Below are 25,072 nucleotides of genomic sequence, written 5' to 3' on the forward strand. Positions count from 1 at the left end.
TATTGCACACCTTGTGCTTTTGGGCACTCCAGTGATGTTGCAGCTCTGAAATATGGCCAAACTGGTGGCAAGTGGCATCTTGGCAGCTGCACGCTTGACTTTTCTCAGTTCATGGGCAGTTATTTGGCGCCTTGGTTTTTCCACACGCTTCTTGCGACCCTGTTGACTATTTTGAATGAAACGCTCGATTGTTCGACGATCACGCTTCAGAAGCTTTGCAATTTTGAGACTGCTGCATCCCTCTGCAAGATATCTCACTATTTTTGACTTTTCTGAGCCTGTCAAGTCCTTCTTTTGACCCATTTTGCCAAAGGAAAGGACGTTGCCTAATAATTATGCACACCTGATATAGGGTGTTGATGTCATTAGACCACACCCCTTCTCATTACAGAGATGCACATCACCTAATATGCTTAATTGATAGTAGGCTTTCGAGCCTATACAGCTTGGAGTAAGACAACATGCATGAAGAGGATGATGTGGACAAAATACTCATTTGCCTGATAATTCTGCACTCCCTGTACAATGCAATGCACCAAGTGTGGACACATCCTCCAAGTGGACTCAACGCAACTGTTCCAGGCTGTGTTGACCTGACATGTAGTACACATTAGGGTTGGGCGAATAGACAACAGGCTCAGCCTATGAGTAAGTTTGTTAATAATGATGCAGCGAATAGAAGCAGTCTTAGCAGTTTTAACAACACCCTCTTTCATCTGTGAACAAATGCACCTCCTCAGTGTGTGCCCAAATGCAGTGATTCATTTACTCAAACTCATGACAGAAAGAAAGAAAGAAAGCCAGTAGCTTATGTTCAGGAAAAGACATTTGGATGCTCATGCAAGTTAGTCATGTTTGAGTCTTTTGCTCGCACTTCTACATCTGCACAAGCGGCACACTGCTTTGGTTACATCCTTAGGTTTACCTTTTTCATCCGGTTTAAAGCCAAAGAAATCCCAAATTGGCGACTTTATATTTTTTTGGCAACTAGTTCATCCATGTTCGGACTTCTGTGTTGTAAACGCGCAAATCAATCCGTGCATGATTACATTGCTCCGCCCATCAAAAAGTCTGCACATGTGCAAATATATCGCCATCATCGGTTATTGTACTGATGATTGTTGGTTGGAAAATGTTTACAAATTGCCCAACCTTAGTACACATCAGGTTAAGTGGAAAGTTACGGCATAGAGTTAAAGATTACATCATAACTTAAGACAGCTTTCCCAAAGAACTCTAAATCATGCTTAAAGCTGGAAATTCTACCTTCTTTCAAAGTTCACAGATTTGCATGTACTTCCTATGTACTGCCCTCTAGTATTACACAGCATGCAGTAAATACTTTTGCTATCAATATGTACATATGTATCTTGGTAAATGTGGATCTGATTTTAGCTTAGCCACATTCTTGCTTTAGCATTATAAATTCTACTTCCTGTGTCTAATTCCGTAGGGAGCTCCTAATCATCTTACCCACAAGACATCCAAGAGTAAGTATATATTCTTCTGTGTAAATAAATGAGCTAAGATTACATGAGGAGACAAATTCGGAAAGCATCCACTTTTGTGCCAGTCCTAATCAAATGTTGTTTGTATCTGTGTGTTTGCATTTGGGTTAGTGGCAGTTTAATGTGAAGGACCACCAGAAAAGTTTGTTTCCTGGAACAGCAGTGGAAGCTTTTTTTTCTTCATTTTCTCCATGGCGCATTCTTAATGTGTCTTGTTTGTCATTTATGAGTCTCAGAACATAAGGATGTGGGTCTTCAAAGTAATTTGTGTATTGCCCCAGTATGTGGTCCAGCTCTTGCACAAAATGGTATTGGACAAACCACAAAATGTAGGCTTGATGAACGTTCATTTGGAGCAAATAAATTTTCTTCCCACACCACTTTGATTTTGTCTATTAAATATATTTGATGCAGTAATTACTAATAACATGTTTAAAAATCTTCAAATGAAAATTTCACAACTCTCTGCAAGTTATAGGGAGCTGTGATGTCTCCTTCCTATTGTATTGTGTTTACAGCCAAAGCATAACTTCCAGCGTGCAGACCTAGACGGCTTCAAGTGATTCCATCCCAGCAGAGGTATTGAGTGACGGGGCGGCAGAGGTTAATCTGGAACATACTTGTGACTCTGTGGGGTTGTACTATCCTGCTTTTCTGACATTGTATTCTGATTTACGGTCCGTCATCTTGCTGCTGTTCACTCTATCACTTCACTGAATTACAGGATTAGGAGGAAGTGATGTCAGCTGCATAGGGGTACATGTGCTTTAACCTGTAACCTCTGTCAAATTATAATAGACAAATGGTACAATCAACACAACCAGTGGAAATGCATTCAGGCAGCGAGAATCTTATCTTTATCTATAGATAGTGCAAAATTCAAAGGTCACAAAGGTACACACTAGTCATTCTTTGGCTACTGTAGCTTAACTGCTTAAATTCGGAGGTGTGGAAGCTTGCATTTGGAGGCTGGGTGGGTTTTGGTAGCGTAACAAGTGGTTGAAGTCAAATTTTTGATGTACTTTTACTTTGCTTTGTTGGGGTTTCCTCTGTATTCTTATAGGGGTTTTTACCCTACAAGTGTTTTGACACAACTGTTGTTGTAATTTGGCACTATATGACTAAAGATAAAATTAACCTAATTTAATTAATCCACAATAAGATAGATTAGTAGAAGCCAAAAAACTGTTTGGTTCAGTATCATTTTTCTCTCACTTCCAAATAGATCGGACACCAACTATTTCAAATTATTCAGCTTTGTTTGATTAATTTCACTACCCTCGTGTTGAAAGTGGAAGAAGGAAACAACAAAAAGACTGCATGATACAAGACTTTCTAAAACAAAAGTTTTGTATCTGGCTGATGTTCAAAGTAAAGCTGCTGTTCTGCTCATAGCAGCATACCCAAAATGACCCACTTTTGCAGGTGTTTGCAGTGTGATGAAGTGACCTCAAAGTTAAAGTTGTTTTTAGTGTTCACACAAGTTTTACTCCCAGCTGTATGATCACACGGTGCTTTGGAAACCCTTTGAAAGGGTTTCATTGCATCCTTCTGTCTCTCTGGCTCAATATGTAAATCTGTACACCCAGTTAGAAAACTACAGGGGAAGTTTGGCAGGAGAGAGTATATGCAGAAACATGCATGTTAGCGTGAGCATTTCGATACATTACATCAGTGGGAACAAGTGAACTTTGCATACACTGCCCTGATCCTCATGCTCCTTTTTTCTCCAGCACCCTCTGTGGACTGCAACTGGGACGGTAAACTCTGGGTGACCTGTCTTTGCATGTCATTCTTCAAAAGCAGTTACAGTGGGGCAAATTTCTCTTTGACCAGGCACGCAGGTCACACATTAAAATATACCAACTGCACATTGCTATGCACAAACAAAGCGCTGAGTTCTTCCTGCTGCTCATCCTGACACCCCACCTGCATTATCTGCACACACATACACACACCACCTCCACCAAACACCTCTACCATTGCTCCGCTCTAAAGATAGCCCCTCCCGGAGCATAGTCAAAATTTGCCTTTCACACGGGCAGCTGGCCAAAGCAAATAAACCAGCCACATGCCAGCTAACGAGGGCATGAACAGGGTCAGGGGGGGCCTTGCTGGGAGGTTCCAGGAGTGACAGAGGGAGGGACATGGTCACGCAAAGAAAACAAGCTCAGCAAGAGCCAGCCAGCCTTCTCACGCAGGGGCCCAGACATGTGTCTTGTCATGCAACAGCCACCCCATCAACCCAAATTAGGGCTGACGGAAGTAATAAAGCGAAGGAGCAGAGAAGGAGAATGAGAGGAGCGAAGCAATCCCCTCCTTGTCCTCAGAGTGTATAAAAGTGAGAGGGAGGATATGTTGCTCACCTTTTAGAAAAGTCTTACAAAACAACTCTGGTAGCCTCACTACACCCCACAGTGGAAAGGCTGTCTGCAGTCAGCCACACACACATGTCCTCAGTTAACCTTCCATGAAAGACATATTGAGAAATATGGCAGCATCTCTTCCCATTGATTTTACCAAAAGTTACTGCGGAAAGGAAGAATTTTAGCAGCTCTGATTCTAATATTCAGGTTTGCCCAAACACAAAAAAATACTAAAAGCTGTCTTTCTATGTTGTCAGATAAAGGTTCAAGTTTAAAACGCTGTTAAATACAGCCTGCCCTACACAGAATTGCAGGTAGTCAAAGACCGTGATACTCATATTTGGCAGGAACAAGAAATCCACAATTTCCATGTATTTATATTAAATGATCAAGCTAATGGCTTTGGTAATAAAATAATCACATCCGTGTCCCAGATTATAGATAGTGCAGAACAAGATTAGAAACATTAAGGGAAAAAAAGAAAGGAGCAGCCTCTGTCTTAGAGGTTCGATGGTCAGAGGAAGAATATGTCAGCTATTGGTGGTCTGTGCCAGATGTGAGGTATAGGGTGCCTCTTGGCCTCCGAGTAAGCATATGGAATATATCGTCCATAAGGGACTACTTTGACACTGTTCTCTCTTGAGCTCATTAGTTTGTGAGGCAACCTTAGCTTTTTTCCCCCCTGCAGAAACTGCGTGATTGAGAAACGTGCCACTGTTTGTGTCTAAGTCAGCCACCATGGGAAGCCTGGTAGAGCTCGTGTCTCAAATTACACCATTCATAAAGTCATGTGAGGAGTGCTACTTAAAGAAAGAAAACGTATCTTGCGTGTAGCCAAGAGCTAAAGGAACTGCATTGCTCAAGAATAATGTGACATGTGATATCCTCACATCTGACTCAAGCATTGTTTCTCACTGAGCTCTACATAATAATGAATTGACAAAGCATGTCGAATGGGAGGAAAAGACATATCATCCAACATAAAACACGAGGTCAGTGTCGCTGTGCATGGCTGCAAAAGCTTCTCACAACAAGTTTTAAAAGGCTAAAAAACACTCTAAGCTTGACTACTCCAATAAAAAAAGAGTAAAATGATAAATTGGCTTTTATTTTTTTTACCTGTAGACCAAATATGAGAATAAACCAACAGTGCTTCTATTCATCTGGTGCAAAAATCAGCATTACTCTATCAAACCCAACGATGGACACTATTTAAACACTCTCTGAACGATATCACTGCTAATGGTCATTACCCTGCTGACAGCTATGTGTTTACATTCCCCCACAAATGACTGCAGCACTGAAAAGATCATGCCCTATATAGACAAAATCCATTTGATGTTGTCTCAATCCTAAATACCACCAAGATAAAAGCAGTGCATATATATATATATATATATATATATATATATATATATATATATATATATATATATATATATATATATATATATATATATATATATGCGCAGAACGGAATTATAAAATTCAAAATGTGCTTGATCATGACAGCAGATCTTGCTACACAAACACATAGGTGAATCTGGTAAATGTTCCTTATGCAAACAGATTGCAAAAACAGTGAACATGCATGTCTGTGCAGCTTGTTTCAGTCAAACAGCTGAGCAGGTCAGCAGTTCCAGCGTGCTGCAGTCTTGACAGAGAGGACGATTGCAGCTGGGACTGCCGAACGTGCCAGAATGAGCTAAATCCGAGAAGCTGTGAGGTGATTTACATGAAACTATGCTACAGGATCCACCTGTTAGCAGCACTGCATTTAGTAAGTAAATGGAGCTGCTGGCTCACTCTTCGAGTATCTCAAATTTGCATGAATTCCAAAATATTATCAGACTAAGAGGTATAAAAATGTCTGTGCTGGGTCATTGAGACTGAAGCTGCGATGTCAGCTTTAATTCTGGGTTATTTTTCTCAAGTAGAGAAAAGGCAGAGAAGTCAAGAGAGAGAAGTAACAACATTAACGACATCACACAGAAAAGTCAGAACACATTAAATATCTGGGATTAAATTGCTACGTGTAAATTAGAGGATGTTGTCAGAACAGAGGGTTTAAACTGCTGATAAATGTCATTCATTCATCTGGTAACCGCACTATTATTTTCTCTGAAGCATAAAGACATTCTCTGACACAGACTAGAGCTAAGCCCCTAGAAATGAAACGCAGCCATGAGCCATCTGTCACCCAATATGACGACTCTCCTTTCTGAGGGACACCACAGGGTAAGAGCCAGCTGGAGTTTTATCATCTCCAATTATCACAGTTTTGCTTTTGATCAGTTTGCACTAAGAGCTGTAATCACTCTGTCTGTGCTCATCAACACCATTATAAACAATTCAGCCACACAAGTTCCCTATTTTCCCTATTCTTTTCAGTAAGTGGGCAAAAAAAATCCCAAACTATTGTCCCTGACCTCTTATCATTGAGTTGCTAATAATTTAAAGGTACGCATTAAAAGTCAAAACGACTTTCCTTACTAAACCCATCCCAACCAGTATTCAAAAATATGAAAAAATACCCAAAAAAGAAGCTTTTTAAGGCTTCATACAAAACGTTAATACACCATGCACCCCAACAGTGAAGAGAGAGAGGTTTTCACAGGTAAGTGACCAAAGTGGAACATAATTAAAATTAAGTCAAGTAAAGTCATAGTAAAGTTTCTCCATGGTAATTGCGTCACAGTTTACAGCTCCAGAAACACAAAGCAATGGCATGCAAGTGGGCATGTGGTACATAAAGCACAAAAGCCCATCCACACAAACCTATTTTGTTCTACCAGAGCTGCGTTTGTTCCCACTTCATCACAATAAAAAGACTTGATTTGCTTCTAATATATATCTGATTTCATTGCAAAGATTAGTTTCATAGTTACATTCTCAATCTCCTAATGCTAAACAATTGGAGTATAAGCAAAATTTGACAGAGAGTAAGTTGCATGTGCACCAGCGTCACTACAGCCGGGCTCTTCTGGGTCTAAAACAGTTGATGAATAATAACCTCAGAGGAATCTGTCCCACTGCTGCAGTAATACCGACCGGCTCATCAGCAGAACTGGAGCACTGAAGGGGGTAACCTGACCGCTTGCTGACCCGGCTCCATTTTCAGGATACTAAAATGAACCGAGCTACTCAGGCGGAACATATGAGGTGCAAAAAAGAGGGAATCACGGAACATTATCCGCCCAATTACACAATGAGAAGAGCAACTCACTGGTAAGATCCATACTGCACATAATGTTCAGTGAGCCTGTGGATGAGCCATTGGCTGCTTCAGCCGCAATCTGACCAGTTCAACCTCCCCACCTGCAGTGATCCCAGCCTGGGACAGGCTGTCTCAAAGAGAGCCAGAGACAAAGCAGCTCATAAATATGTGAGCCAGTAAAAAGAATAGAGAAAAAACCCAGGAACATTCTGTTTCATATCCTAAGAGAAAAAAGTTACTTTTTTTATTAAACTGCAAAACAGAGCAGAGATTATTTCAAAAGACAAAATGCTGTCATGGTGAAATGTTTTGGCATCTAACGGTGAAAGAAGAGAACATGCCAATAATTTTCATAAGAACCTCTCTAGACAAACAACAATAAGTACTTTGTACAGAGAATATACAGTATAACATAGATACAATATACACTGGGTTTTGTTAGTAAAATGCTGTAATAATCCAGTTGGTAAAAGTTGCATGATCATTACTGAAGTTCAAACAATTCTGAATGAGGAATGTCAGCTAGAACAATGTGAAAGGAGAGTGAAGCTAACCAAAACTCTGGAAAATCAATTGGAGTTCTTTGTCTTTAGGAGACTGTAAAAGATCTGGAAAAATAAACCCAGTAGCTTCCAAATATGTTGGCTTGGATTTTCAACCTGGGAAAACATAATCACACCTACACGAGCTGAAGCTTGAGCTCTCAGTCTGTCTCCTGCTACTTTTAACCCATCAGCCAATTTGTCCAAACCTCTGGTAAGTTCTATATACGTCCGAGGAATGCCAAAATCTGTCCGTCTTTGTTAAGAACATCTTCTTTTGTTTTCTGCCTAATTACGAAATAAAAAAGGAAAACATACTTCTGATTCTTTTTTTTAAAATAAATATTTACTCTGCCAAATTAACTTCAGCAGGATTCTCCTCACATCCCTGAGCCATCTTTAGAAAACAATCAGCAGGTGTTGTCTTGTAGTTTTCAAGCGTTTCAAGGAATTTCTCCATGTGCAAGTAATTTATTTTTCAAGGTGGATTTCTGCTCAGACTGTCTTTGGAAGGACCCCAAAGATGATATTTTAAAGCCTTCCATGTGCTGCAGAGTCAGTAAAAAGAACAAAAATGTGAAAAAAATAAAATTCTGGCAAGTAATGATTGTCATTCAGTGAGCAGTATTTCACTGAAGCTGTGGTAAAGGCAGTTCTGTTATGTGTTATACTAATGCTTTGGGTATTATCCCAGCACTTAAAACATGATAAATAATCTTAAGTGTATATAAAATCTTAGATTTTATATTAAAAATATATAAAATATAAAGGGGAGAAGGGGAGGGGGTGTTTCACTGGTACAGTCCCAGTGAATAAAATGTCAGATTTTTGTATTAATAGTAATGCCGCCCATTTTCTTCATCTTTTATTCATGTTGAGATTAATTTTAATGTTTCCTGGATGACAGATAAAACCCGGTTATCTTATCTTATGATTAAAGTCATTTTTTAAAATACATGGAAATCCTTCATTTTAGATTTAAATTTAAATCCTGTGATAAATACCATAACTATAAAGTCAGCACATAGCCTAAGGCAGCGTCCTAAACACCCTTGCCGTGAGTCGTTTGGTACCGGGCCGAGACAGTTGAGGCTCGGGTGTGAAAATTATTTTTCGGGGTTTTTTATCGTTTTTATCATTAACTCGGTTCCCGTTGGTCTTTTCCTGTGTGTTATCAATAAATCTTCTTTTTTGGTACTGGTTTTGTTTTGTTATATTAATCCGCGACACCGTAAAAGGCCGGTCCGTGAAAATATTGTCGGACACAAAACCGGTCCGTGGCGCAAAAAAGGTTGGGGACCGCTGGCCTAAGGGATGGGATCTTAGTATAAAATTAAATTGTAGTTGAGCAAGATTTTGCAAAAGTTTTCTTGAGCTTAACAATTATGTCTCCCTTAATTTTCACTGTACAAAGCTAAACTGATGACTGAGACAAAGGTGCAAAAGACAGTACCACAGCTTCCGACTGGCAATTATTTTAAGCTGTATAGGCCAAATTGGACTAATATCCCTACCTTGCCACATTCCAATTTTCTTGTTCCATTTAATCTTTCTGTAGTCTATACTATTCGAAAAAAATTATTTCTGGACAGTGGCATGCCCCTTTCTTTAAGACTTGCATAACAAACTGTCTGCTGGCTATCTACGCCGAGTCGGGGTCATCTGGAAGCCATTTCTACCGGTGCTTTCTCCCTCGTCTCATTTTAATCTCCCAGCGCAGCCTCGCATCACCCTCCCCTCCTCTCCCCGCTCCCCGGGGAAGCCGTAGTTCAGTGAACTAGCTCCGCGCATGCCAGGTCGGCATGGCACGCAAGCTCATCCCCGCTCCGCTCTCCTAGCACGCAAAAACTCAACAGGATTAGAAACAAAAATCCTTATACTGTACATAATACATGGCTCCTGTCGGTGGGTGCCACATTAGGAGAAAATCTATCACGCAGCCTGCTCACAGTTAAGAGAGGAGATTTATAGAACAAAAAAATTAGAAGTAAGGTGAATTACAACATGCCCGTTATCCTAATAAGTTATTTTATTAATAATAGATCAACTCTGGGACTTTTGGCAACACGCTAGAAAACTTTCTTGAACTTTCCTTTGACGCATTATTTTCCTTTTTCTTGTATTATATTGGGGGGGGGGGGGGGGGGGTGGAGTCGAAAATGCTTATTGGTGTAGTTTAGAGCTGAATTCTTCATTAGAATTAAATACACTGGCATACTTGGATGTGACTTTCAGGCTCACGTGCACACTTATGCACGTGTATAGATGGTATTACATTAAAAAAAAAAGCATCAGCAAAGGGAACTAATACAGATACTAGAACTACAGATAGTTATGAATTAATAGATTAAGCGTTTGCATAAAATTCAGTTTTTGACCAAAATTCTTTTATTCAGGCAGCTCATCAAAATGTTTTAATGTAAATGCAAATGACTTTAAAGAAAAGTGTGAAGACGTCTGAGGTATACTCACCAAATACGAAGATCCTACGCAGATCAGTCAAAGGAAAGCACTCATCAAACCTTTGACCTTTTAATGGTACTTATATTTACACAGATTTCTCTTAAAATAATGGTTAACTAAATTTTCAATTAAACACATGCATATGTTACATATTTGTATTTGTGAAACTGACTTACAGCATAGTTACTATCACATTTTTGTAAGAAGTGAGTGACTTTCTCTTGTGAGAGAAGTAACGTTTCCAGCACATAGCCACAGCCCCTGTGAACTGCCTGCCATTTGAACAGGTCAAAATTTTAGTATAACAGCTTTCCAAATGTTTTTGTTATGTGTCTTTTACAAGCCCACAAAATAAAAGGAAGGTTAAATCCATGCACCAAACCACGATGACTTTCTTAATCACTGCAGCTCAGTGTGTACATGGCATATTATAGTAGCTACATCAATGTGTTAGTATGCACTTTTACAGTGGCTATGGCTTTGTGCTGGTAATGTAACTGGTCACACACTTCTAACAGAGCAGCCAAACCAACAGTAAAGATTTGCAACAAAAAAACATGTGAACTAAATCTTACTACTCCGCTTACTACAGACAGTGATACAACTTTGTTACCTTGCTAATGTACACAGAAAAATAAAACATTAAATCAAACTTAGCTCACACTATACTTCATTACTGCTGATTTTGTTGTCTTATCATTTGCAGACAGTTAATGTTAGCTAACTGAAGCCTTACATTTGCCTTACATAACCAGCTGGACAACCATCCTATATAAAAATACAAACAAAAAACATCTACACATGTAAAGTGCAGAACTCCAGACCACAGAAATTTTCCAGAGGGAAAAAATAGCATCCCTCCAGCATCCCTTCCCAGGGGGCGGGGCTTCTGGTGACAACACCTTTGTTTCATTCATTGTTTCAGAAATGTGAAAAGTAAAAAAGACAATTATTTTTTACATAAGAAACATAAATTAGTAATGTACAATATACATGAAGTGAAAGTGCAAATCAGTGTGGTGGGTGGGATAGATTAGGGAGCAAGTGAACATTTTGTTCTCAAAGAAGCAGGAAGTGTTAGAAGCAGAAGAAATGGGTAAGTGTGAGGATCTGAGCGAGTTTGGCAAGGACCAAACTGAGATGGCTAGACGAGCATCTATCAAAAGGATCCAAGGAAGGGATTGTTGTGAACCAGAGACACATAGGGAGTGAAGGCTGGTCTAATCAAACTGACCAGCTACTGTAGCTCAGAAAAAGTTAATGGAAAAGTTGATGCTGGTCCCAACAGAACATTTTTAGAATACACATTGCATCGCAATTTATTTTCTTATGGGGCTGCATAGGCAAAGACTAGTCAGGGTGCCCATGCCCTGTCCACTGCCAAAGGTGCCAACAATGTGCATGTGACCATCAGAACTGAACCATGGGGTAATGGAAGCAGGTGACCTGGTCGGATGATTCTCCTTTTCTTTCACATCATGTGGATGTCCGGATGGACGTGCATCGCTTACCTGTGGAACACCTGGCACCAGGATGTACTATAGGAAGAAGGCCAGCCAGTGGTGGCAGTGTGATGCTTTGTTGCTAAGCATTATTGCAGACCATGAACACTCTTTGATGGAAATGATATTTCCTGATGGCTGTGGCCTCTTTCGGCGGGATAATGCACCCCGCCACAAAACAAAACGGGTTCAGGAAAGGTTTGAAGGGCACAACAAGTTTGAGGTGTTGATTTGACCACCAAATCCCCAGATCTCAATACAATTGAGCATCTGTGGGATGTGGTGTAAAAACAAATCCAATCCACAGTGGCTCCACCTTGCACATTACAGGATTTAAAGGATCTTTTGCAAACATCTTGGTGCCAGATACCACAGCACACCTTCAGGGGTCTAGTGGAGTCCATGCCTCAGTGAGTCAGGACTGGCAGCAAAAGAGGGACCAACATAATGTTAGGCAGGTGGTCATAATATTATGCCTGACTGGTATACATGAACAAGAATTGGGTAGCACTGAGAATCAATAAATACACACTACCCAGTGGAGATATGTGACAACACAATAAGCCATTAAACAGTCTTTACCCCGTCAGCTGTCTGGAACAGAGTTCAAATAATGATATTTTTTACCCATGCGAGAATACCACAGGTAATTGTCTCCTGCTCCCTAGACACTCTGAACAAACAGCACCTTCATCTGATCCAAACAGTCTTTCCAGAAGAGAAAATGAGTCTGAAACAGGCTATCTCTGTTTGTCTGGTATGGACAAAAAAGGGGTGCTTGTCATTCGTCAGGTCTTTTCACTAAGACAGCAATTGGGTCAGACAGTGACAATTTTTCCCAGTGTCTCTTTCCTCATATTGTGGTCTGGCAGCAGAAAACACTGTCATTTCAAACTTCACCATCCCAACTAGCAACGTCCGGTGGTTACCTCGCGGCTCCCGGAGATGGAGCTAGCCCAGAAGATGTTTTTGTTGGTTTGTTTGCTGATTTGTCTTGGTTGCTTCTAACCACTTTTTTTTTTTAGTCTTGGCTCACTTTTGTTCTCTCAAGTGCTGTATTCACTCTCCCCTTCCCTTTTCCTAAGTTCCACCAGCTCCCCAACTGCCTGTTGGACTGCTGACTTTCCTCTCCTCCCTGCCTCACCACCTCACCAAGCCCCCTACCCCCTTCCCTCTTCCTTCCTCCCTGTCGGTGCTGTGCGTGACAGTAGCTCACTGAGAAGTGGAAATGAGACTAGTAAACAATGATTAGCTCCAGAGACGAGGCAGCCTGGCCTACCATTGGTCCTGTCTCCACACAGAAAGCACCCACCCGCCAGCACATGACATGCAGCGGCACATAGACCCCATCCCTGCCTCCACCCCAAACCTCCCTCCGACTAATCCACCCCCTCAGCCAGAGTCAACACAGGGTCAGGGCCAACCTTTCACAGCCAGGTTACAAGGAGCAATCACAAGCAAACACGGCAACCACACGCAAAATGCACACATGACCCCCCTCTCCCGCAGACCCAGTCATCTGCACCTCCCGTACACATGCACGCAAACTAGACCCCCCCTCCACCATCCTGCCACCCAAGCACCCCCTCCCCTTCGTCAGCCACAAACCTGGCTCTAATTAGCATTATGGGGATGCGAGTGGCCACATATGAGGACCAGGCTCAGGGAGGTGGAGGAGGAGGAGGAGGTAGGGGTGTCAGTGGTGTTGGTGGAGGTGAGGGGGGATTCCGCCCTTATAGGAACAGAGAAGAAACAGTCATCCCCCAATGCAGGCAGTATTTTGAAGACATTGCAATGTCTCTGGTTAACCAAGAAATCATTCTAGAGGATTTGGTGCTCAGCCACACCACATTTCTCAAGACAAACAGCTCTCAGGCAGAGCTCCAAAAACGCTCGACATCTGCAAAAGGCTCTCAAAGGTCCATTATCATGAAAGAACGACGCATGAAACACTTCACTGACTTTTATTGTTACCTTTGTGTTTGCACTCATAATTTAAATATGCTGTGCACATAAGAACTTCTGTTTTTATGTGTTTATGTAATCAGAGTGTTATGCACTACAGTCTGTGGAGATATGGTTAGTATGGAAATGGGTGACAATAAAAATAATGTGTATGGGTCAGAGCAGTGACTGGTTTACTTTGTAGGTGCTGTCACATAATCTGTGAGATAAACTTTGTGGTGAAATGAACTTTTTAAAAAATGTTTTTAATAATAATAATAAATTTGACCAATAAGAAATGTTTCTTGTATGATCTATCTGTAGAGTAACATATTATCTTTTCCCTCTTAAAAAATATTTTCAGCATCTGCTGTCATTCTCTACCACCCACACTCCTCTGCTCCTGTCCTGTTGATAAAGACAGAGTGCGCCTGTGGGGTAGCAAAGTTTCTGTCCCTCTCACTTAGTGACTTACTTTGGAAATGTTTTAGTACCTTTAATGAGGGTCATTACCTCCTGCAAAAATAAACTTAACAGCTGGTGGGAAAACAAGAAACACTTTTTTTTAATCTTCCACTCAGCTTGAGGAAAATGTTTTGCTTTGGGAAATAACCACATGATGCTATAATAAAATAATTAACGGGAATATGATTGTCCAATAATGCAACTCGATCTAAAGAGAAAACCCACGGGAAAGTGCGGAGCTTCTCTTTCCTACTTAAAAGGGAGAGAAGAGAATAAAGGTGGACTGCGACAATGAAGTAGCCTCGCATTTGCTTTTGCAATCACTGGGGGGGGGGCACCTGAAGTTTCCTGTGCTATGATGTAACCCGCTGTCTCATGCAGAAGCGCAGTTTGTGTGTTGGAGAAAACAAGCTGTTGTAGGAAACCCAAGTATGAATATTTCATGGCTTTGTCCACGCTGAATTATTGTGCAAGATTGTTGTGTAAAGATTCAGTCTAACTAATCTACCTCTTTGCGGTGCTAAGACGAATAATGGAAGAAATAAGAAACCTTGTAATGTTTTATCTAATATCCTGTGTGATATTTCTTTCTTTCTCACTAATTAACACAATGCAAATGACATATATGATGAGTATTTTAATGCAAGTTTTTATAATGTTAAGAGTCACTGTAAAAAAAACAGGCACACATTTCTGCAATAAAGCTGTATAAAGACTTGAAAAAAAAGAAGCTGTGAAAGATGCGCTTCAGAGTGGTGCACAACGTTTCTTTGTTATACAAAAAACTCAAAGGACTTCCCGGAAAAAAGAATAAACTATTAAAGTCACAACATTGGTTCTTACAGTTAGGCTGAGCCTTACATTAAATACAAGTTAGTGCACAGAGATTACATCAGGTTGAACTCAGCAGCTGCAACTTTCCCAAAAAGCTGCGCTTGTTTCTCGCAAATTCTCAAGCATGAAAATAGATACACGTGAAAGTATGAAAATCATTTTCCCCCGAATATATTTTTGCATAATTCGTAAACCGAATGCAAACACCTTTTTAAAAGCCAAATTTTCCCCGCTGAGCCTTAAAAAAAGAAATAATGTAAAAAAAAAAAGAAGAAAAGAAAGAAAGAAAGAAAAAAGCGCACACACACAAAAGACGCACTTCAAAATGTGCAAACTATGCAAGTTCTCCCACTAACTAGGACAGTTAAACAAACTGTCCTAGTTAATCGGTCACCAGTTGCTACGTCTTTTTTTCCCCTCTCCTCCGTAGGCGGTCGTTCACGCTGCTCGCTCACGGTGTCCCTCGACTCTCTCAAGTGCGCGCCTCCAACAGCGACCGGCAAGCGGAGAGAAAATATAGCGGGGTCTGCGGGGCTACCACAATGGGAGGAGTATGAAAGTTATCCCGAGCCCTGCCCACCAACTGCAAAACATATAAGACACTGGAGTGAAGCAAAAAATCAGGCACTTAAGCCTGATCTTGATGAAAAGACTCTGAGGGAGAAAAAAAACTTTGTTCATTATCAAAATGACCTCACTGTCATTTCAGTAACATCTAAAATATTATTTTTTTTAGATGCTATGGATATATAAGTGATTTATATTTTCCCCACATAGTCAGCAGCTCTACTAACTTTGAAACTATTTTTTAAATCATTTTTGAGAAGCAAGTGTGCAGGAAGCTTGTCACAATGGCACTGGACCCTGAGTTTGGTGTGAAGAGCAGCAGCAGCATCATCAGAGAATGGAGCGGACAGGTCCATCCTGCTCTGGTTGCCACCTTTGTTTTCCTCTTCTGTGTGGAAGCCTGCCTCTGGGTCAGGAACCTCAGGCTGAAGAGAAGACTGCCGGGACCTTTCGCCTGGCCCGTGGTCGGCAATGCAATGCAGCTGGGCCAGATGCCTCACATCACCTTCGCCAGGCTGGCCAAAAAATATGGCAACGTGTACCAGATCCGGCTGGGCTGCAGTGATGTTGTGGTTTTGAATGGAGAGAGAGCAATCCGCCAGGCTCTGATACAGCACAGCACCGAGTTTGCAGGCAGACCGAACTTTCTCTCTTTCCAGATGATCTCGGGAGGCAGGAGTTTGACATTTACTAATTACAGCAAACAGTGGAAAGCACACAAGAAAGTTGCACAGTCCAGCCTCAGAGCATTTTCCTCTGCAAACAGTCAGACCAAAAAAGCCTTTGAGCAGCACGTTACAGCCGAGGCCATGGAGCTGGTGCAGGCATTATTGCGTCAGAGCACTGATGGACGGTATTCTGATCTTGTTCATGAATTTACAGTAGCTTCTGCTAACATCATGTGTGCTCTCTGCTTTGGGAGGAGGTATGGACACGATGACCTAGAGTTCAGGACCTTGCTAAAAAGAATGGACAAGTTTGGGGAGACAGTGGGTGCTGGTAGCTTGGTAGATGTCATGCCCTGGCTTCAGTCCTTCCCTAACCCAGTCCGTAGTGTCTATGAAAACTTCAAGAACATCAATGAAGAGTTTTTTGGTTTTGTGAAAGACAAAGTGATGCAACACAGAGAGTCCTTCAATCCTCAGGTGACGAGGGACATGAGCGATGCCATCATCAGTGTGATTGAGCACGGAGAAGACAGCAGGCTGACCAAAGAGTTTGTTGAGGCAACAGTCACAGATCTGATTGGAGCAGGTCAAGACACAGTTTCAACTTTCATGCAGTGGATTGTCCTCCTCCTGGTCAAATACCCAGACATACAAGCCAAACTGCAGGAGCTCATAGACAAAGTAGTCGGCCGAGACAGACTCCCATCGATTGAAGACAGAAGCAGCCTGGCGTACCTGGACGCCTTCATCTATGAGACCATGCGCTTCATCAGCTTCGTCCCCCTCACCATCCCACACTCCACAACCTCAGACGTCACCATCGAAGGGCTCCACATCCCCAAAGACACGGTGGTGTTCGTCAATCAGTGGTCCGTCAACCACGACCCTCTGAAGTGGAAGGACCATCACATGTTCGACCCCTCACGCTTCCTCGACGAAAGCGGGGCCCTCGACAAAGACAAAGCCAACAGCGTGATGATTTTTTCAACAGGAAAAAGACGCTGCATCGGTAACCAGATCGCAAAGGTAGAGGTATTTATATTTACAGCAGTCCTGCTACACCAGTGCAGTTTTGAGAGCAACCCCTCTGAGCCCGTCACTCTCGACTGCTCTTATGGGCTCGCACTGAAGCCCCTTCCATTCCGTGTCAGCACCAAGCTGAGAGGAAAGCTGCTTGGCTTAGTTTCCCCAGCATGAACAGCTTGCCCCCAAATACTGAGACTCCAGCAAATACTTTCCCACCTGTGACATTTAGATGAGAGTAGGCTATCCATATACCTGCACTAAATAGTATGGTTGTATGATTATCATATTTAACAGTGATATTTAATTCATATTGTAACATGTTCTGTATTTGAATTATTGTCAGTGCAGGGCTGAGGACATGATTTTAAAGATGTATCGTTAGCTGCAAAAGGTCAAAAAGCATGCTTGTGGACTCTTGTGATACAGTGTAAAGGTAATAGATGTTTGTTTCACACTATACTTGATCATTTTTGTACATATTTCTGGGCCGTGCGTTTGTCTTATGCCTATTAAGCATGTGAGTGGAAAAATTAGCTAAACCTTTCAAAGTCAGTTTAAACTATTATAACTGTATTGAATGCTTGTGAATGTCATCAAGTCACTAGCTGACTTATTGTTGTAACTTGTAATATGTAAAATAGATGTATTTAACCATTGCCACACAAAGTCACATAAAAATGTTTATATATATATATATGTATATATAATTTTGTTTTTTCAGGAATTTAAATTTAAGCTGTTTGACTATCTACTGTACTCACAGAAAGAACAAAATAAACAGAGTGTGTTGATCAAAGGAGACAAAAATGGCATGTTTATGAAGCTGGGCAGCCGAGCCGGAGTCTTTCATCAAGAAGCGAACATCCCTTTTTCAAAGGATGAAGAAGTGATGCTGCAGTGGAGAATGAACTTCACAAACTTCATGGACCCAGATTTAACTTTTTACTGTACAAGCACTCCAGCACTACCCATGCCAAATGCATGTCTCCCCAGTACAATGAAACACATGTGCAGCAAATTTGCATAGACATGTTTGTTTACAGTAACTTTTACAAAGCTACATGGATGTCACTGCACTCTCTTAAAGCCACTGTATTCAGGAATCGATGTTGCGATGCCCAAGGGATGTGTTTCTCTATCTGCATCGGGGCAAAGATAAAAATGAAATAAACACGAGTAGGCTGTTAAGGTGTTGTTTTTGTGATAATGTTTCATTCAAGACCTGCAGAGGCTCTATGTAATGCAAAAATAAGCTGTATCTGAAATGAATAAAAGTGAATTTTCAAAGCTCAATCTGTATTTTTATTTAGTCTTGAAAGTTATGCTAAATAACTTATCTTAACACTGCTCACTAATGAAGGTGTATATCTCAGTTTCAAAGGATTTTTAGCCCCTGTTAATGATATCAGCAGCATGACGCTTTGTTTTTTTTCCATAAATAGAGCAATATGGAATATTTGAATTGTGGTTGGATATCAATAAAACCCAAACTGATGCTTTTTTTTGGAATCTCCTTGTTGCACAAGCACCCACATAAGCAGATTTACAGCTGTTTGCATTCTGTTTCAGACTATTTTGATGCAACCACAAGCCTAAGAGTGACATTATCTCAGAGAGCTTTGCATAAAGGTCTATTATGCCAACAATAACATTGTCTATATATTTTATAGAGCATAATAAATTGTGCTGGTTCAGTGTTTGGAGTTTGAAACCTCTAGCTTTCATGATGGTATCCCAGAGGCCTTTTCCCTGCATGGTTGTAATTAACAGCTTTGCTGTAAATAGCCAAAACCAAGTCATGTTTAAAATGGTCTCAGAAAGTTGTAGGAAAGTGAAAAGAACAAAGGAAACTGAAAATATCGAACTCCTCGTCTTATATATTACAATACATACCTCCTTGAATAAACTCTCACAACGATAAATTCATTTTCGATATTTTGTGGTCATTCATTTTTGGCCACACATGGTATGTGAAAGTTGTTTATTTTTTAATTATGTGCCATTCTCTTGTACATTTTGGCCGCAAAAACAGTAATTCTGTGCTTTGTGGCAACATTGTCAATTAAGTAGCTGCTCTCCTTTTCCAACATCATCCTACAAGGGACGCTGCTGGAAGCAGTCCTGAGTGGGAATAGGACTAAGGTCAAAATGGGAGGGGAGAGATAATAAAAAACCTGAGCCGCTGAACCCTCCCACCGTAGAGATACATATAAGCGAAGTGTTAAGGCTTGAATCTGCATTCCTCTTAAGTGGTCGTCTGAAGACGCACTGCTACACTGCTAACTACTCAACCTGATCGAGCTACTCTCAATCACCTGAGAGGCAACCCTCTACTTTTTTTCTCCACTCAAATATTTCAATATATTAAAGACCAGAAAAAGAGGAAATTGTTTTCAATTTTGAGTGAAATCTTTATTAGATGCAGTGGATGATAGAACAGCAATGGCTCAAACAGATGCAGAGTTTGGTGTGAAGAGCAGCAGCAGCATCATCAGAGAATGGAGCGGACAGGTACAGCCTGCTCTGGTCGTATCATTTGTTTTCCTCTTCTGTTTGGAAGCCTGTCTCTGGGTCAAGAACCTCAAGCTCAGGAGAAGACTGCCGGGACCGTTCGCATGGCCTGTGGTGGGCAATGCCTTGCAGCTGGGCCAGATGCCTCACATCACCTTCACGAAACTAGCGAAAAAGTATGGTGAAGTGTATCAGATACGACTGGGCTGCAGTGACGTTGTGGTCCTGAATGGAGGCCAGGCTATTCGTCAGGCCCTGATACAGCACAGCACAGAGTTTGCAGGTAGACCCAACTTTGTATCTTTTCAATTCGTTTCCGGGGGGAAAAGCATGACTTTTACAAATTACAGCAAACAGTGGAAGATGCACAGGAAAATTGCTCAATCTACAATCAGAGCTTTCTCATCTGCCAACAGTCAGACCAAGAAAGCCTTTGAGCAGCAGATTGTGGCTGAAGCCACAGAGCTAGTTGAGAGTTTCCTCAAGCTCAGTGCTCAGGGCCAATATTTCAACCCGGCTCAAGAGTTGACAGTTGCTGCTGCTAATGTGATTTGTGCCTTGTGCTTTGGGAAGCGTTACGGACATGATGATATGGAGTTTAGAGCCTTGTTGCACAAGGTGGATAAGTTTGGACAGACAGTAGGGGCTGGCAGCTTGGTTGACGTGATGCCCTGGCTTCAGTCTTTCCCTAATCCAGTCCGCACTGTCTTCAGAAATTTCAAAAGCTTGAATCAGGACTTCTTTGCATTCATCAAGAACAAAGTGGAGAAGCATAGGGAGACCTTTGATCCAGAGGTGACCAGGGACATAAGCGATGCCATCATTGGTGTCCTTAATGAGTCAGAGAAAGGCGAGGAGCTCACTGTAGGCTACACAGAGGCGACTGTGGCAGACTTGATTGGTGCAGGTCTGGATACCGTCTCCACTGCTCTTCACTGGATTGTCCTTCTGTTGGCCAAACACCCTGAAATTCAAACCACACTCCATGAACTCATTGACAACGTGGTGGGGCGAAACCGGCTGCCATCTGTCGAGGACAGACAACACCTCGCTTACCTGGACGCCTTCATATATGAGACCATGCGGTACACCAGCTTTGTTCCTGTCACCATCCCCCACTCCACAACCTCAGACGTCACTGTCAGCGGTCTCACCATCCCCAAGGACACAGTGGTATTCATTAATCAGTGGTCCGTCAATCACGACCCCCTGATGTGGAAAGACCCACATATCTTTGACCCCTCGCGCTTCATTGATGAAAACGGCTCCCTAAACAAAGACTTCACAAACAATGTGATGATCTTCTCAGCAGGGAAGAGAAGATGCATTGGGGACCAGATAGCCAAAGTTGAGATATTTGTGTTCTTTGCGATTCTTCTGCACCAGTGCAGCTTTGAAAAATGCCCAAATGAGGACTTCTCTTTAAACTCTTCCTATGGCTTAACACTGAAGCCTTTAAATTACAAGATCACTGCCAAACTCAGGGGAGAATCACTGAAAGGCCAGTGAAAAGATGTGTGAGAATGGGTTCTGAAAATAAAAGGGAGCATTGCTATGTAAAGTATGCACCCTTAAAGAGGAGTTGTGTCTGCATCAAATAGATTGTGCACCCTTTTAAGATGACAAAGAATATATTTGTGACTAAAGCAAAAGCTATCGGTTCACACAAATGCAAAAATATTTGCAACGGCTGACGTGCTTTTTTAAAGAGAAGTCTGAAATTGGCATTGGGAGCAAAATGCGAACTCAAATGCAGTTTTGCCCTTCAGTTCTGAAAAACTGCGACTTAGACAAGAAGGCCTAAATATGGAACAAGATATAATGACAACTTTGATGTGGGCTCCTCAAAAACCACATACCATAATAAATCTTAAGTACGTATTGGTATTTATATGAGGGTATTTAGTGGGAGTCACGCTGAATTGCAATATAAACTGGTGGTGAAAAAGAAATTTCCCTCTAGACTGTTTTTTTTTCGCTGACATGCCCGTTGTGTGGTCTCATTTGAACAGTTATTCACCCAGAGAACTATTTATCTTTGTATGTACTGAATGATCGAAGTTATTACAAATCCAGAATGCAAGCCATGTGCATTTGTGCGCTCATAAATCACATATAGTGCTGATGTATTCTGATAAGTACTCATGTAATGTATAAAAGCCAATGATTTCATTGTTCCTCATGCTGTTTTCTTCTGTACACACAATATACCACATGTGTGCATACCACGCTACTGTCTGAATAATAAGCCAGACTCTTTTGAATTGCAACATAATGCTGTCATAATCAACATGATCCAGTCTGTGTTCTACAGTGCCTTTAATGTACAATAAACATTTCCTACTGATTTCTGATTCTTTGGGGTGTATCAGAGAGGAGTGCTGGGTATCACAGGGGCCAGAGAGGTCAAAGAGATAATAATAGAAGCTGATGTCTAGGCTCAGTGTTGTGGTGAAAGATTAATATGGGTTACAGGCCCTGCGTGCCTTGTTGTATAAACTTAACATGCAGGCAGTGACTCAGTAAATTTGTACAGGCAACAGTAAGCAGCCACAAGCTGCCCTCATCAATATTTAACCTGGATCGCGCCGTACTTTTGACTAGTGTGCGACTAGTTTTTCTTTCTTCTTCTTCTTCTTCTTCTTTTTTTAAGCAAATAGACTGAGATGCTTTTCATTTATTAGGCTGACATCATAGGTGAAAAAAGACACTTTTGGTTTAGTGGAAGCAAGCCCGATCCCTTCTAAGAAGTCTGTACTTACACTGCATATATAGTGCTCTAACTACACAGGCTCGTTTCTTATTTGCTCGTTTAAAGCCATCTTCAACGATAAAATGCTCCCAACCGAGTTGTGTCATATATAAGTGTCCAATAAAGTATCTGTTTTTGCTGATTATTAGTTATTTCCTATTTTCATCAAATAAACAGCGAGCACTGTTTACTGCCGTTCTTTAGGATCAGACCCACCTGTGTTTATATCAGCACCTGTATGTCACTTGTACTGTCGTGGGATTTAAAGCAGCAACTACGCAAGTTTTGTATCAGTTCCAACACATTCAGCATCCCCTCCTGAATTCCTCCCTCCCTCCAGACTGACTGGCTTATTTTTGGGAAAACCAGAACCGCCCCCATGTTCAACATTTACTCTTGCTGTAAGTATAGTTTGTAAATATTAGTCTAAGTGTGGGTAGCAGCTTATAATTTTCATTCCTTTTTTTTTATCTCCCTTGGGATGTCTCATGGGAGCACTGGCCTCAGTCAATGGTCTCGAGTCTACCTGCAGGAGAAGAAGTGTGGCTGAACTTGTTTCCACTTGGGTTAAAATCAGACGAGGCTGAAGACATTCTGTACTGTTGCAAGCTCTCCTTCTTCTGTTTTTTGCTCTGACACCGCAAGGACCCCAGAGGAAGGAATGGGCTGCCTGACCTCCCCTGTTTCCATCACTGCTTCCCAAAACATCCATGAAATGTGTCCAGCTGAAAGCCTCCCTTTCACCCTGAGTCACCCGCTCCGCGCACACCCCGCAGCCCTCGAACCTGACGAGTTTCACTCCTTGAAGGAAAACAAAAAAAAAAAGAAAACGCGTACAGGCGGATAGTTGTTCAGCTCTGAGGTTATTCACATTCTGCACGTACACAGAGAGCCACAGAGTGACCTCCCACAGCTCAGGGCTCCATCCAAAAACGCCCCTCCACACTGCGAGGGTTTTGACATGCAAAGTGCAGTCACTGTTTGGTAGATGACATGGTGAGGTAGTATTACTTGGAATAGACCATATCCCATTCTCCAGAAGAAGAAAAAATCCGCAGGAACACAGCGGAACATTGTGTTTAAGCATTGACTAGGAAAAGACTCATGTTCTTGTTTAGCCAATCTTTCCTATTCAGCCGCCCTCAACACCAGCGCACTGACCACAGATACACTCTGCATCCAAAAAGTGGCAAACAAGCACTGTGACTGTAATTCTCTGCGTGGTAGTCGGAGCTAACCCAAAGTATTAAAAAATGTGAAGAGAGCATTTATCATTCTGCAGCAAGGGCAAAAAAAAAATCGAATAAAGTAACCAAGCAAATATTTTTCTTTCAATAACAAGAACAAATAAGTCTCTGGGATAAAAAACAAACAAACAACAACTACAAACTATAAATCAAAAGTGACAAAGGTAGCATTTCCAAGGAGTAAAGTAATCAAAGGCATTTCCCACATATTCATATCCTATCACGTGATATAACATCCTGGCTTTTGCATGCACATTTCTTTCCAACTAAACTAAATACTTTGATGTGTCCTACCTCCACCTCCTCTGAAGATGTCCCAGAAACTCACGACCCTGCTCAAACACTGAGCTGTGCTATTTCTATTAACCGTGGTGTATTTGTGACAGATTTACACCAAATTTCCTCCACTCCATGAAAGCGCACAGGCCGCCTGCCACATTAATAATCCTGATTTCTTTCTAAACTGGTGCTCCATCTTTTAAACGACTCTCATTGTGAATCGATTTGTCTCCTGAAAACAAGAAAAGAGCTGCAATTTGCATTTCGAGCCAGTGTCACATCCACCAGAGGATTTTTGTTTGATGTTCAGCGTTTCCTCTCCTTTGAACGCTCTTTGGAATTATGTCATAGGCATAAACACTGAGCAGGACTTATAATTATGGTCTGGTTAACATTATAATCAAGCCGTGCCACCTTAAACTTTGGGATCCTGCTGTAGTCTCTGCATCTTAACACATTGCTGACAGAGTTTAACAGCTAGCGACCCTTCCCTATGTTTTGGGCTACAGCCTCATGCAACCATCATAAAGACATGTCAAGTGACCCCCTTTCTATAAACAATTACCCAACTCATTATTATAGGGTGGAACAGCTAGTTCTTGTTGTTTTCTCTGTGCTGGGATTATGTTTTGGAACAGTGGCGAAGCGAAAGGTCTTTGATATAAAATAACACAATGAGCAGTTCCATTTGGCGCATTTCTTTTCATATAATAAACAATTATTATTTTCAGGAAGTGGAAGAGCGTGAGACACAGCAAAGCATGTGGTTTTTGTTCATGGATGGGAGTTTACATCACGCTCTGACACGGTCACTCACGTTAAGTGGATTTAAGTGGTCAGTTTTGTTACGTGTGGAAACTGAGCGACGCTGCCTTCTAAGGTTTAGGTTTTTATGTTAAATGGCTAAACTGACTGCCAAAAAACCCCTGTGGGTGTGGATGAGAGTGTGGTAGAGAAGTAGTCTGCAGTGTTCCATCATCGAGACATGCTGACCTGGAGGCTGATGTTGCAAAACTTCCTCCAGGTGACGGTGGAAGGTGGTGAGTAATATTAAACAGAACTCTTACATGGCATCGCATCACTGAATCAGAACTATGATGCTGGGTAAACCAGATGAGGAAATTACTCCAAATATGTGGCCTAATGCCTGGGAAATACAGTCCTCATTAGCTCACAAATTT

General features: G+C 41.5%; 1 protein-coding gene and 1 pseudogene across 1 annotated transcript; both read left to right on the plus strand.

Annotated features, from left to right (window-relative positions):
* The first annotated feature begins 15,479 nt into the window (after positions 1-15,479).
* Positions 15,480-18,389, plus strand: cyp1c1 (cytochrome P450, family 1, subfamily C, polypeptide 1). Its single transcript, XM_074560028.2, has one exon. The coding sequence runs from the start codon at positions 15,693-15,695 to the stop codon at positions 17,271-17,273; it is 1,581 nt and encodes a 526-aa protein (XP_074416129.2). The 5' UTR covers positions 15,480-15,692; the 3' UTR covers positions 17,274-18,389.
* Positions 18,390-19,353: 964 nt separating this feature from the next.
* LOC101467526 (cytochrome P450 1B1 pseudogene) lies at positions 19,354-21,960 on the plus strand (annotated as a pseudogene).
* Positions 21,961-25,072: the final 3,112 nt, after the last annotated feature.

The sequence above is a fragment of the Maylandia zebra genome, linkage group LG19 (genome assembly GCF_041146795.1).
Source record: "Maylandia zebra isolate NMK-2024a linkage group LG19, Mzebra_GT3a, whole genome shotgun sequence".
Classification (NCBI taxonomy): Eukaryota; Metazoa; Chordata; class Actinopteri; order Cichliformes; family Cichlidae; genus Maylandia; species Maylandia zebra.

Coding starts and splice junctions, on each gene's coding strand:
- cyp1c1 (XM_074560028.2), top strand. CDS start 15,693: ATGGCACTGGACCCTGAGTTTGGTGTGAAGAGCAGCAGCAGCATCATC.